Here is a 14603-nt window from a genome sequence, read left to right as displayed (position 1 = left end):
TTTTCATTAAAACTTGCAAAGAGTATTTTTTGCTTCTGAGGGTAAACATGGGATCTTAAAATAACTAGTACTACTGATGAGAATAAATTTTCAAAGTAGTATAAAATGACTTGTTTGTGTATCACAAGAGCCAACGAGTGAAACATGATTTTTGTGACATGTTGTACTTGGTATTGGAAATAATTATTATAATTAACTGTTGATGGGATTCCCTTATATGGAACTTTCAATGCATGGGATACATCAAAATACAATTCATAAGGCTTGGGGTGGGGGATATATTTTGGCACATATGATGAAATATCAGCTTGGGCAGCTGAAGTATGTTTTTGTTAGATGTTTGTCACTTTTTCAGCTTTGCTGTCTGAAGGAGGTATGTTACTTTTTTTCCCTCCTTAGATACAAATACATGGACTAGTTGAACTTTTAAAGTTTTCTGGATACTGGAAGTGAATGACATCCGAAGTTAGTGCATGGGATTTGTATATACAGGATTAAAATCTTGTGGTTTTAACTATTTATAGTACAACAGTCTCAGTTGAAAGCTAGAATTATTTTGAAGATAAGAGATGTGGAGTTTTGGTAATGTCTTCAAGGCAGGTAACTCTTTTAAGTTTCCCCCTGAAATGACTTGGTTAGAGTATCAATAAATCACATTCAATGAATAAAAAGCATTAACACGTAATAATTGGGAGGCTTTACCATATTTGAAAGTTCAGTTGAAAGACATGGAGAATTTTCAGTATTAAGTAGTGCATTCAGTGACTAAAAAAACTGAAGTAACCTGGAAAGCCAAAATGCCAACAGAAATGCACACTCTGCACTTGATCTATCAAAAAAACCCCAAAATTGTTGGTAGTTGCAGGAGATTTATTTTAAAAAATCCGGTTTGTGTCACATGAAACTGTGGAAAGAACAGCATTAACAAGATAATTTGGAGGGAGGGAGGACAGTGCTAATGATAGTCTTTATTCGTGGATTACATTAAGATTTTATGGAAAGAACTGCATGCTCATAAACCAAAGTAGAACTATATAGTTTGAGTTTTAAATAATATGTCTGTGCAGTTGGAAGTTACGTTGGTTATATCCTTCCATACCATGGAAATTTTAAGAGTTCTCCCTTGTTACAGTGGCTCCATGAGCTGCTAATCGTTAATAGGAACCTGCCATAAAAAGGTCCCCTCTTTATAGTTAAAACACTAAATATTAAAATCAGTGATCATTTTGTTGTTAATAAGCTGTATATGCTACGGCACGATTGATTTTAAACTGAGAATTATTTGCAGTAGTTTACTGTAATTTACTGATAGTGAAATCTACTCCTACTTAGTATGTTCTGTAATGCTGACCCCCAAAAATTAAACTTTTGGAGTATTCCAAATTATTTAAGAGTTGGTCACATATTATCAAATGTTACAGTGTATGTATGTACCTTATATAATCACATTAGCATTACCAGTTATAGAAGAGTTATTATAGAGAATCATAGAGAATATATACTCAACAACTGCACAACTTTATACATAGTTTGGCATCATGAACCTATTTACGTTGAGCTGTAGATGTTATTAAAGCACTATGTTCTCTTTATGTACAACGTACTTTAAGAAAAAGATTTGAACATACATAAACATGAAGATACACTGTTAAAGTACTGATTTTCTGTACGTGTTCTAGTTACAGAATCGTAGAATGGTTTGAGCTGGAAGGCACTCTAAAGCTCATATAGTTCCAATCCCCCTGCCTCATGTTCCGCTAGACCAGGTTGCTCCAAGCCCCGTCCAGCCTGGCTTTGAACACTGCTAGGGATGGGACAGCCACAGCTTCTCAGAAAAACCTGTTACATCACCCTCACAGGGGAGGAATTCTTCCTGATCTAACATTTGGCACAAACCTCATTGCCAGTAAAGTTGCAGTGTGGATACCTGTCCTAGGTTCAGCAGTAGCAGTCAGTTTTTTTCTCCTTCTTAGTAGCTGTTGCAGCACTGTGTTTTTGACTTTTGGCTTGGGAACAAAAAACTGATAACACTGATGTTTACCCTGACCAAGGACTTTGTGAGTCTCATGCTCTGCCAGGGAGGAGGAGGGGCCGGGAGGAAGCGGGGACAGGACACCTGACCCAGACTGGCCAAGGAGGTGTTCCATACCACAGCACGTCATGCCAGGGGATGTAACTGGGAGCTACCCGGAAGGGCACGTCCCTTTTTCGGCTGGGCTCTCTTTTCCGGCGGGCGGTATCGTGTTCTCTTCCCTTGTTATTTCTCTTGTCGTTGTTATTGTTGGTGGCGGCAGTGGTGATTTGTGTTATACCTTAGTTATTAAACTGTTCTTATCTCAACCCGTGGGAGCTGCATTCTTTTGATTCTCCTCCCCGTCCCTCCAGAAGCGGAGGGAAGAAAGGTGGCGGGGGGGGGGAGGCAGTAGACTGCGTGGTTCTGATTTACAGCTTGGGCTTAAACCACGACAATACCCCCTTCAGTACATCGCAGCAAATTGAACTCCAGTCCTTCCCTCTATGCACTGCTTCACTTTGTAATGTAGGTGTTTGCTTTGTGCTCAAGTGGCGATAAAGTAGCCGTTAGGAGTGCAAGTATGTAATGGGCCACTGATCTAGAGCCTTGGAACACAGCACAGATGTCTCTTTTTTGTCTAATATAATCCTGTATAATACCAAATTCTTGTCTCGTCTCTACATGGAAATGAGAGGAGCTCTGTAACCCCCCATTGTTTGCACCTTATGTCAGAAAGAGCTGCATCATTTATCTGTTCAAAGTAAAACTGTTGCCTATTATTTTTAAGCTTATGTTGTGTTTCTTGTTACTCTTACTCTTATGTCCTGGGCAGTTGGCTTTCATTCAGGAAAATTTTTAAGTATATGCTGGATGCCATTAGGCGTATACTTAAAATTCTTAACTGATTTGGAGTCAGCTATTAAGAGAAACTGGGTAAGACTGGAATTCTGGCCAAATGTATGATTTGCTTCTGTTACTTCCCCGAAGCAGGTCTCAATCTGTTAAAAGAACAGTAGGTCATTATGCATCTTTTAATTCTGCATTTTCTGATTTCTTTTCTGGGCCTTCCTTCACACTTACAGACTTGTATGGTTTAAACCAAAGTTCACTGTTAGTACATACAGGTGTAATGAGAGGGTGGTGTCTTGATTTTCTGTTTCAGGAAAGTCTAAGTCATCTTCAGAAAGTAAAGTTGAGCTGAACAGGAAGTGAACAGCAAAAAAATCAAGAACATATGCTTTATGAAAGTCTTTAAGATAACTTTTTGGTTTGTAACAAATTAGTTCACTTAATACAGTATGAACAAAAGCACGTTTCTCAGAGTTTAATATTACTCAGGGTAATGTCAGTGCTGCTATTTCTGGGGTTTTGTTTTTACTGTTCATAGCATAGCAAGTAACATCACGTTTCACTTTGACAGGAAGAAAAACTGGCACTGGTATTGCCAAATGCAGTGTTTCCCTCTGAGCAAGATTTTCATTTTCCTGTCTTTGTGAAAAACGACATGGGCGATTGTAAATTTGCAAGAGATGTAGGAATTTAAGTACTCCTAGCAAGCAGGTTTTGGAGCTCTATTTTGGAGTTTTATGTTCTACTTGAACATCAAATCTTTCTTTTTAGACTGAAGGGTGTCTTGAATAGGTGCATTTCTTACTATTTATGCCACCTTTAATTTCTCATGAGTAACTTACCAATTTCACTTTTTTCCCTAGTAATTTTGGGGGCATAAAACCGGAGGGCTGTGTTTATTGCTGGTTTTCAATAGTGTGCCTCCGCATATGTTTTGGAAAGCATGATTGTATTTGAGATGAAAAAAGTCACAGATAAATAGAAGCATTACAATAGCTGCTATTGAAATCATACTTTTTCATGCAGCTAATGAATTAATGTTCTGCCAGTCTATGAGAAAACATTCTCTAACAGTTTGCTATCTAAATAACGTTTATATATTTCATTGTATTCATAGTACACTCAATAAATATCACTGGGTACATGTATGTGTGTCTTCTGACATGAAGAACAATACTATAAATCTAAAACTCCACATAATACATATATTCTCCAATTAGCTTTTGTGCCACAACATGTGCACGGAAAGACTTACCTAAAATTTGTCTAGAAGTCTGCAGAATAATCGTTAACATATCAGCAGTATTGCCAAATGACCTGAATTTTTCTTCTGTTGTATTTACATTTTCATTAATTTAAGGTCCAACCCTGTGTAGCATGGCTAAGCATTTCCTTGGTAATCTGGATCTGAATTAAGAATATTCTGACAGCTTTCTTCTTAGGTTTTTTTTTCCTTTTTATTTTTCCCTAAGGATATGGCTCTTGTTGCTCCTGAAGCGCCTTCAGAACAAGCTAGAAGGGTTTTCCAGACATATGACCCTGAGGGTAAGGGCTGTACTTCATTTTGAAATGAGACTTTAGTTGAAATGTACTCACTAGCAGAGACAAATTCCAGGTAGTAAGGAGTTCTGCACTGTGTAGGGTATCTCTTCAAAAAAGAGGACCATCATTTTGTAAAATTTGTTCCAAACACTGCACTTTCAAATCAATTTCAAATTCCAAGCCAGGGTAATACCCTGTTTATACTTGAGCTGATTAAGAGAAGAATGAAATACTTAGTACGTAACAGTAGGTATTTTCTATACGGAAGTCAATCTACAAGTGATGTGAAGAAATTTTCTGAGAATTCTGTAGTAAGGGAGGTTGTGTATAACGCTGTGGGGTTTTTGTAGCATAAGATTTTTAACCTTGTAATGTTCTTTCTAATTAACATAAAGCTTAAATATAATTTGATTTCCCTTATGTTACGTTTTCCTAAAACAACTGATCCACTGTGATTGCATTCTTTGTGAAATTTTGTTCTTAAGTGTATGTGGCATACACAGAAAATGTTCTTATGTTTTGGACAGCAGAGGATGTCTATCATTCAGGTGCTGGTTTAATTAATCAAAAGGGGAAAAAAAGTACAGTTGTTGACCCAAGGTATCTAGTGGAGATGAAGATTGCTATAAAAAGATTGAATTTTTAATGAGTATTAAGCTACTGAGTGTATGAATGATAAACAGAGTTTCTGTGTTACAGTTCTCTTTTTTGAAGAGGGAGAGAAGTGTTCGAAAACTGTGTTCCTTCTAGAATCTCACACTTGCTTGCAAATTTTAAAGATAAAGATATGCAATATTTGTATTTTTGAGTAAAATGTGTACTTTTGGAAAGCTTGTTTCTTTTCCTAATGAGGAGCTTTGCTACTTCTTCAGATAATGGTTTTATATCTGACTCTCTACTAGAAGATGTAATGAAGGCTCTGGACCTTGTGTCAGATCCTGAATAGTAAGTATGATAAAATTTAAATACTACAGAGGTTTAACCACACACTAATTATAATTTAGGGTTTTTTTCTGGTCTCAATTAACCATGTGTCAGTTATAATTTGGGAGGGGGGCTGTTCTGGATTTTTCTAGCTTGCATTCTGGGGACAATGTTATTTTAGTGTTTAAGTCAGCTTTAAATTAAACACGAAGAATTCAAATTAAAATGTCTAACTTTCGTAGTGATAATTAGAAGCAAAAAAAAAAAAACCCCTCAGAACTACTGTATTACTGTATATTGAGGAGATAGTTGTGAATGTATTTCCATATGTTGGGTGACAGTGAAACTGTGACAAAAGAGCCAAACATTCCAGGTATTCAGAGGCAGAATAGCATTGGATTAGCACTGGATCTGTCTACACAGTTTGGACCTGAACCTGTTTCAGTTACACTTCTGTTTTCACCAGCACTCAGTACCCTGTAGTGTTTATAATTGTCATTTGTTTCCAGAGATGACATCTTGATTTCTAGGATTAGAGTTGAAACTATCAAATGAAAAAGTAATTTGTTTTAGATCTTCTGTGGACAGACAGGACTAATATTCAGTGGCAGCAGTTAACAGCCTTCAGTGTCAAAGCTTACCATGTTTTGCCACTAAATGTTTAGGAGAACTATGTGCCTGAACTTTTTTGCCTTTCCAAAAGATGGTTCTGCTCTTTTGAAGACATACAGTCTAGTTTATTGGAGTCTAAACCCGTTCTTCCTGTAGAATGGCTCTGGAAACTGCAAGTTTGCTTACCACAGCTGTCTCAGATTTGGTTGATGCCATTTTTTGTCCTTTCAAATGTTACTAAGTGCAACGAAGTTTACTGAGCTGTTCTGTATGAAGAGTAGGAGTGAAAATTGAAATCAAAAGACACCCAGGAAACTAAAACCGGAAAAAATGCAAGACCAAAAGGCTGGCATTCATAATATATCAGTACATGGTGAAATCTGCGAAATATATGGGGTTTTTTTTTAAGTGAGTGAAAGAAAAAAGCCTTAGATTAATAGGTCTCAGAAGCTTTCTTTTGGCCTTTTTATTCTGCTGCCTCAGTAAATCTGCAAAAATCCTCTTTCCACATTCAGCATTTTTTCTTTTGGATGTTCGGCCTTCCAGGGTATTTGTGGCATAGCCCTGGCCTATTTTGTTGTCCATAGCACATCAAATACGAAATGATGTAGAAGGAGCCATTCAGAAGGTCTGCTATATTGAAAAACCGTGATCAAATAATGGAATATTCAGTCTTGAATCACCTCCTCTTAAATGTTTTTGTCTAATTTGTTTGTTGTCTAATATTACTGTCTTGAGGACCTACTTAAGATGTATCTGTTCCATGCAGGCTTTTGTGGTTGTTTTTTGTTCATTTGCTTGTTTTTAAGTAAAAATAAAGTCATTGCTTCCAAGTGTACTACTTGCATTTTTAGTTCAGGAACTAAATGGAAATGCTTTGTGATCATCTAATCCAACTCTTCAAGCTTCTCAGAATCTCAAGATGAGTAATGGTCAGATCTGCTTAGAGGTTAAGAAGTATAGAAGAGAAAACTTTGTAGGGCAGATGTGAATTACCAAGGTGGATTAGCCATTCCGGTACTGAATACTATGTGATTTTATTAAAATTTTCTAGTCTTTTAGTAAATGCATCTAAGAACCCAGGTCTCCTGTTTGGTTTTGTCTGTTTCTGAAAAAACATCTGATACTCTTTAGGGCACTGAGTTGCGTACATCTGTCAATCTAGGTTTAGCTTGTTTAAAACATTTTATCCTATCTGTCTGTTTGACTAGTGCTGGAGGCTTTTGTCCCCAAACACTTCTCATCCATTACAGTGCAATTGCCATCAGTATCATCACCCCAACATTCATAACCTCTTCAGTTAAGATGCTAAGCCTCTTATTGAAGTGACTGGAGCATGTACACACACTTGTTTTGGTAGCTCTGCTGCAATATCCGTGCTGACTATTTGCTGAATGAAAAAGCCTCAAACAGCAATCAAAACAGCAATCAAATTTTATTAAATCTCCCCTCCTGCTTAACTGATTTAGCTTTGTGCACTGTCCATGCTTAAAAACAGTATGGCTCTGCATTTTTAAACGGTTCTTATATTTCATTAGTGAGTATATTGCTTGTTTTAATTTTGTTATGTAATTTTAAGTGCATTTTCAAAGTTATCTTTACTGCCTTGGTTCTGTTTACAAACACAATGTTTTTACAGCTCTGTTAAGGATTTCAAGAATTTCGGCAGGTTTCAGACAGCTACTGAAATATCTTAAATTGAGAGTAAGAATGAGGAATAGAAGGTTTAAAGTCCAGTGTCTTGCGAATCCTCAGTTGTAGTTTCACTTGAATAGTGAAATGTCTATTTTATTTTTTTTCTAGCTGTTAAATTAACAGAGTTTATAGGATTATCACAATACCACATTCAGTCTTATGAACCTTAAAATTCCTCTTCCAAGCTCCTCAACAGAACCACTCTTAAGAATTACATGGCGTATTCTGTGTGAATTTGTGCAGAAACAGAAACGAAGCCAAATAATTTACTACTAGTACTATGTTAGGACCAAGAAAGGAAACTACTAAAAATCTAAAAATGAAGACACGTAACTGGTAGCCAAAAGGATAAAATGTTTACCTGCAGCAGTAATCAATAAGATCTTAGAAAGACACTTTCTGCCCACGTACCCTGGCAAAAGAGACCTAAGGGGTTAAAAGCCTACGTGGTAAAAGAGGCAGCTATGAGAAGCTAAGACACTGCCTCCTGAAAGGAAAATGTAGTGCCTGCATGAAAAAAAAAAAAAAAAAATCTACATTTATGGAACATTAAATACAAAATAAAGCAGAGTTAAAATCTTCTGAAGGCTAATCTGCAGAGTTATAAAGTAAAAGCCAGTAGTACTTTTTTTAAGCCAGTCAGAACCAGGAGACTGGAAGACGGGCTAACAGGGAAGTCTCAGTACAACAAAAATGAGTGATTGCACGGGGGATAAAACAATCCTGATTTTACATAAATATTGTTGGCTTGTGGGCTAGATATTATAATTCAGGAAAAAGATCTTAGATTTAAACTGATGCTCAGTAGTAGACAGACATACAGAGTGGAATTTCTGGAAATTATGCCATACTATAAATGTATGATGTTTCACTCCATTTTAAAAAGAACATTGTAGAAAGTCATCAGGAAGGCAACAAGGCTAATTGAAGCTTATTAGTGTTAAGGATGGCATTAGTACAAGGAAGAACTAGATTAGGACTGTTTGACCTGGAAAAGAGAGATAACCATTGGCATGTAAGAGAGGTTTCTAAAATCCGGAGTTTCTGAATAAATACAGACTGATTGTTAATTGCTTTTAACAATGCAAAAATGAGGTGTCATTAAACTGAATGATCAGGTGACAGGTTCAAAACAGGAGGAGATACTTATTCCCAGAATTCATAGTTTAATTTTGTGAGCAGAACTTAATGAAATGCCACAAGTGTATGTGGGTTCAAAGCCAATTAGACACGTTCATGGAAAGAAGAAATATGTATCTTTGTGGTTTATATACTGCCTCTCACTGAAGATGTCTTTGAGCAGCAGACTGCTGGAAATGGGGAGGGTAAACTAAGGATATCACTGTCTGTCCTGTTGTACTCTATCATAAGCATCCACTACTGACCAATGTAAGAAAGAAGATACTGGCAAGATGCTCAGTTGGTCTGACCCAATGAGGGCATTCTTGTGTATGGTGCAACTTGTAACTTAGCCAAAAGGATAGGCAGATGCAAATAAATGTTTAAGTGATCTGATGCCTGTAGAAATATATTGCTTAAATAGAAATAAAAAGTTAGAATTTACATTCCTTTGTAGTGACCTGAAATGGTACCATACTCGTGCCAGTAAGGTTCTCAGAACTGTAAATATTTTCATTATTAATTGGGTTTGGCTTCTTCGGTATCAAGGATGTGATGTAAATAAGAAATGTATCTGTTAAACTCTTAATTTTATTTCAGTGTACTTAGAGAAAATCTTGGAGATTTTTCAAGTCTCCATTTAAAAACAGGTTGTTTGGCAGTTACAGAGCTGTATTTGAAAGCTGACTGGTTTATGTCTCTTAAGTTCAGGAATGCTTCCAAGATAGCAAAACACCTTTTGGGTTGTAAACCTGGTTTTAGATTATATGGGTTTCAAATTATTTTACCAAATATGGTGGTCCTTCAGAATTAGTATTTACTGAATTTAAAATAACAAATTACTTTTATTTAAAAATAACTATGTTTTGGCAACTTGCATGCCATTCTGGTGCAGTTGTCACGATTAAAAATAGGATGGTATTGCTATATTTGGCAGCTAGTACTGTGGTAGCATAGCATAACTTACGCAAGAATAAAAATGTCTTACTCATACTTTTATATTCAATGTTTTTGTCACAGTGTAAACCTCATGAAGACCAAATTAGACCCAGAAGGACTGGGCATCATATTGCTCGGTCCCTTTCTGCAAGAATTCTTCCCTGAGCAGGTAATCAGTAGCACTTTATTGCTGCAGAGCATTGTCTGTTATTGTCTTTTTGATTCATTAAACACTTCCATCAGTATCACAGAGCTATTTCTAATAACAAATACTGCATTTAGAACAGCTGACCAGCAAATGATTTCTTGTATTGCACAACAAACCAGAGGCTTCTATTTTGTATAAGTTGTCCATGATTTTGTCAGCTTTATACTGGAAGGAAACTCCATTGTAGCAACAAGTTCTAAAATCAACTTCAGGGAATACATAATCACTTTGCATTTGAAACTGAGCTGGTTCCTTACTCAGAAAGTTCACATAAGTTTGTTTTTTCTTGACAATAAATGACCATACTGGTTTTATCATTCTTGTCTGCTGTAATTGCTAGCAAATGGGAAAAGATTACAAGCATCTTTAAAGCTATTTTTATTGTATCTCTAATAATGTAAAATTTTTGACAGGTTAACAAAAAGTCATGATAGAGTTATGCTTAGCATATGTGGAAGTCAGTGTCTGCCAGGGTTATGGAAAATTCCAGAACAGGGAGCTGGTCCAGATGAGAGCTCTCCTTGGAGGTTTATGGAGGTTTCTGCCATGGTCATGCCAGTGCTTGTATCAGCAGAAGGGGGAGGTTTTCTCCAGGAACAGAAAGATAGGCTGGTGGAGGCAAGAGAAGGGCTGAGGGGAGTACTTCTTCAGAGGCTTTTGTAGAAATGAAGGTGAGTGTCTTTCTTTAAAACACTATGAGGAAACAGCAGATGCTAGTGATGGTTGGAATTGCTGGTGTTTCCCTTTATACAATAACACATAGCTAGTGCTGAGATCTAGATTTGATTCCTTCTTTGATGAGAATATTCAAACCCCCATTCTTACTCCTAGAAAGTGCTAAATGTCCCCTCAAAAGCAGGAAGGTACCTCAGCTTTCCTGTTCAAAGCTGTTGGCTTAAACAAAGATCATTAATCCTGAGACAGCAAGCCTGACTCCTTAGTGCTGACTGTTCTGGGCAGTCGCTTGGAGAGAGGGATTCCTCAGTTCCCTGATAGTCCGTTACTTGGGAAACAATTACTGTGCAAAATTCTTAACATCCATGGGGCAGGAACTGGAAAGCAGCACTTCTTTTCCTTCAGGGTGAGCATACCTTCCTTGGTGAACAGAATAAGTGTCCTCATTTCCTCCCAGTAAAGCTCAATTTTATTTGTCTCTGTGAAGCAATTTCTGTAAGTAGGGTTACCACTTATTCCTTTTCACCACCACTCCTCCACTGAACAGCTTGTGTTGCTGTGAGAGACCCATAAAGAGATAAGAGGTTCGAATCATGTAAGAGGAGAAAAATGAATGAGGGCTTTTTGTAATCTGATGGATGTAGTGTAACCCAAGCAGATTTATTCTCATTCCAGCCTTTACCTCAGTGTGCTTAAAAAAGGGATAAGCTTTTGTTTGGAGCCTGGCCCAATAGGCATAAAAGAGATTATATTGCAGCTGATTTTTTTCCTGATTCAGTGAAATGCAAAGCTTTTCAGTCCTTTTAGGACTAAAGCATTTAAACACCTGGAATGGTAAAGGTGACAACTGCAGCACATCTGCTGTTAGGCCTCAGATGAGCAGGTGTTTTCACAATGAATTTACAGTTAAAGCAGTTTACAGTTAGGCAAGCACAGGTGTAAATTACTTCTTAGCTCTCAAATGGAGGGCTGGAGATTGGATCTGTTCCTTAGTAAATATTTAGCTTTGTAGCATCCAGACAGTCCTGAATACACACAAATGTGGCTAGTACATAAGCTGTCTGACTTTAACAATTAAGATGGTTTCTACATGGTCAGTGCTGAAGTTGTGGTTTAGAGTGTCCAGATGTACACAGAAAATCATTACTTGCTTTTGGGGTATTACTTAGTAATTTACTGACATCTTTTTTTTATTCCTAATGAGAAAGGTAAAATGAACAAAATTTTCATGTCATCTTAAAGAAATTGTACTTTTTTTACAATGTCCTTGAGTCTTCCTGTTTAAATGCACCTGTCTCATAAAGAGAAGCGATGATGTATGTGTCACATGAAACTGTCTTTTTTCTACTAGGACTCTAGGGTTTCAGAGTCATTCAGTGTTTACCATTACAATGGACTGAAGCAATCAAACTATAATGAAAAGGTAAGATTTAGGAAACTCAAATCTAGCCCTAATAACAACTAGTATGCAAAACTGACTGTAGTTACAGGCAAAATACTTGAAACTGTTTTTACAAAACTATTACTTAAGCAATTTTATTCCAAAGGATATCTTTGGAATTGGAAACTGTCTTGTGCTCCTGAACATATCTTTGGTAGTGTACTGGATCAGTTGACTAATCTACATCTCTTTAAGCTGCATGTTTTGAATAGAGCATTTTCCATCCTTATCCATGAGAAGTGGGATCTGAACTGTAATGAACAATGGAGTCACACAAATTGCAACATATATAAGTAACCCTACATCTCAAATGAGATTTTTGAATTATTTTTTTTTTTTTTTGCTGTATTTTAGTAGTCCAGATTTGCATCAAAAATCAGTATTTTTTGGAACCATTTGGGGGGGGTGGGGAATGACAAGTTTCATTTTCAGCTTTCTTGGAAGAAAGAGTACACATGACACACCAGGACTGCTTTTACGTGAGTTCCTGAATTAGCATTTAGGGTGGAAGAGTGTAAGGCGTTCATAGACATGGGGAACAAAAATGGCTTCAAGTGAGAAGACTCTGAGAAAATGTAGATACCAGTCTCTGGCATAGCTTGGATATAAGTCCTTAAAATTACCCTTATGCAATCTTCAACAGTTTCATACACAAAAATGTAGGCAAATGCATTTATTTTTGTTATTGAACATATACATGTAATCAAGAAAATTTAAACAAGTTTTTGTTTTCTGAAGATTCTCCCTATAGCGTTTAAAATACTGTTTTCTGAATAGAGCTGATTTACAGCAGAAGTTCCATTTTATGGCAGATCCAAACTCCATAAAGTTAAGTCTGAGAAACAATTCCCTTATAAAATATCTGTATCAGTTTTTGCAAGTGCAACAGTAGTAGAAGATCTGTTGTCACAGAATTTTTACATTGCATTTTCTTATTTATTTTTTATGCCAATTTGGGCCTCAACTGTTGAATTAACAGTGAAATTAATATGGCCTGATCAGGGTTTTCAGGCACTTGCGTTTTGATAGATTTTTTTTTTTTTTCAATTTCATACCTAATTTCATTAAAAGAAATAAAAAGTATATAAAATTTCATGGATTTAATCTTTGTAATCAAAAAGAAAAAAGTGTCATAGCAAACCCTCTCCTGCCCAATGAAAATAATCATCTCACCTTACATGTTTTTAAACAGCCATGGGCTGCCGTAACTGGTTTAATTTTGGCAGGTCATGTATGTAGAAGGCACAGCCGTTGTTATGGGTTTTGAAGAACCAATGCTGCAGACGGATGACACTCCTGTAAAACGCTGCTTGCAAACCAAATGGCCATATATCGAATTACTGTGGACCACAGATCGATCACCTTCCTTGAACTGACAACGTAAAACCATGGGATTCTTGAGTGAGGATACAAGAAGTGGTATTACTTGGAAAGTGGTTTGCTTTGACTGTGTGGAGTTATACACTGGTATCATTGATGAATTGTAAATAATGATTACAAACACTTTTTCAGTGTTAATTGGAATATTTAATTTTTTAATCAGATTGATTTCTATTATAATAGTTTGTCTTTTTTGGCCACTGTAGTACTGTTAATGTAAGTTATCCTTAAAACAAAAAAAGCCTAAAGTCTTAGCGTTATTTTGTCATCTCATGAAGATTTGAAAAATGTCTGATATTGCAGAATCTGCATATTAGATGTCAGATCTTTAAAACATGAAACATATTCAGCTTCCTCTGAATCATATAGGCATGTTCTATTATTTAAATTATATTGGCTTACATTACAGTACCATAACGTGTGGACTAGACTGGCCTTTGCACTCGATATGTTTTAATGAGTTTAAATTTTTTCCAATTTTACCTGAAATCAAATTTTACCTAAAGAGCTTGCACAATGTCACATCAATATGGTACATCTTTAGGAATATCAGTAAGTATAATTCATAAATACTCTTTCTTGGCAGTTGTATATTACTGTGGCTTAGTTATCAGGCATGTTAAAAGTGAACAAAATCTGAGGAAAAATAGATGTATTAATATTTATTTGAATTTGTATAAAAGAAATGTAAAAACAGCGGAAAGAATTTCTTGTTCTATAATCCTTTAACTATTCAAACTTATAATATTGCCAAATACCTCTTCTCAATTTGTCCAAACAGCAGTGTAAGCCAGCGTTACTGTATGTGTTAAGTGCATGAGAACATCTGTTATTACATTATTATATTCCTTTATTTATTATCAACTTGTTAGCCCTAAAATAAAATCTTTTCCTTGAATCATGATGCCATAAGTTTGATTTTAATAACACTTGTTCCCTGCTTCTCTAAGATACTGAAAAGGGAACATGGGTTTAGAAATGCCAGGTTTTGAGTTGAGCACATCTCGAGGTGGGGGAGATATTTTACTGCATCTTAACTGTGATTGCAGAGGCTCTGCTGTTGTCAGCAGGGCTGGATTTCACATTGAGAGTTGGTAATTTTTAAGATTCTATTTTCATATGTAAATAACAATATAACTCCAGAATGATCAGCATGCAGGAAAAGAAACTGATTTGGTTGAAAATGAGGTGTGTAGTGTTGAGGG

General features: G+C 36.2%; 1 protein-coding gene across 7 annotated transcripts in view; it reads left to right on the top strand.

Annotated features, from left to right (window-relative positions):
• The window catches only part of MINDY3 (MINDY lysine 48 deubiquitinase 3), a 53128-nt gene extending 38832 nt beyond the window's left edge, over positions 1-14296 (top strand). For all 7 annotated transcript variants that reach the window (XM_080610173.1, XM_080610172.1, XM_080610178.1 and 4 more), the window contains 5 exons: positions 4336-4408; positions 5278-5350; positions 9776-9863; positions 11929-12000; positions 13245-14296. In XM_080610173.1, coding sequence (XP_080466299.1) covers positions 4336-4408; positions 5278-5350; positions 9776-9863; positions 11929-12000; positions 13245-13394 — 456 coding nt within the window. In that variant the 3' untranslated portion in view covers positions 13395-14296. The remainder of the gene's footprint in view (positions 1-4335; positions 4409-5277; positions 5351-9775; positions 9864-11928; positions 12001-13244) is intronic.
• Positions 14297-14603: the final 307 nt, after the last annotated feature.

Source organism: Psittacula echo (genome assembly GCF_963264785.1).
Source record: "Psittacula echo genome assembly, chromosome: 2".
In the NCBI taxonomy this organism is placed as follows: domain Eukaryota; kingdom Metazoa; phylum Chordata; class Aves; order Psittaciformes; family Psittacidae; genus Psittacula; species Psittacula echo.
Note: the sequence above shows the minus strand (reverse complement) of the source record. Positions and strands in the feature narration are given on the sequence as shown.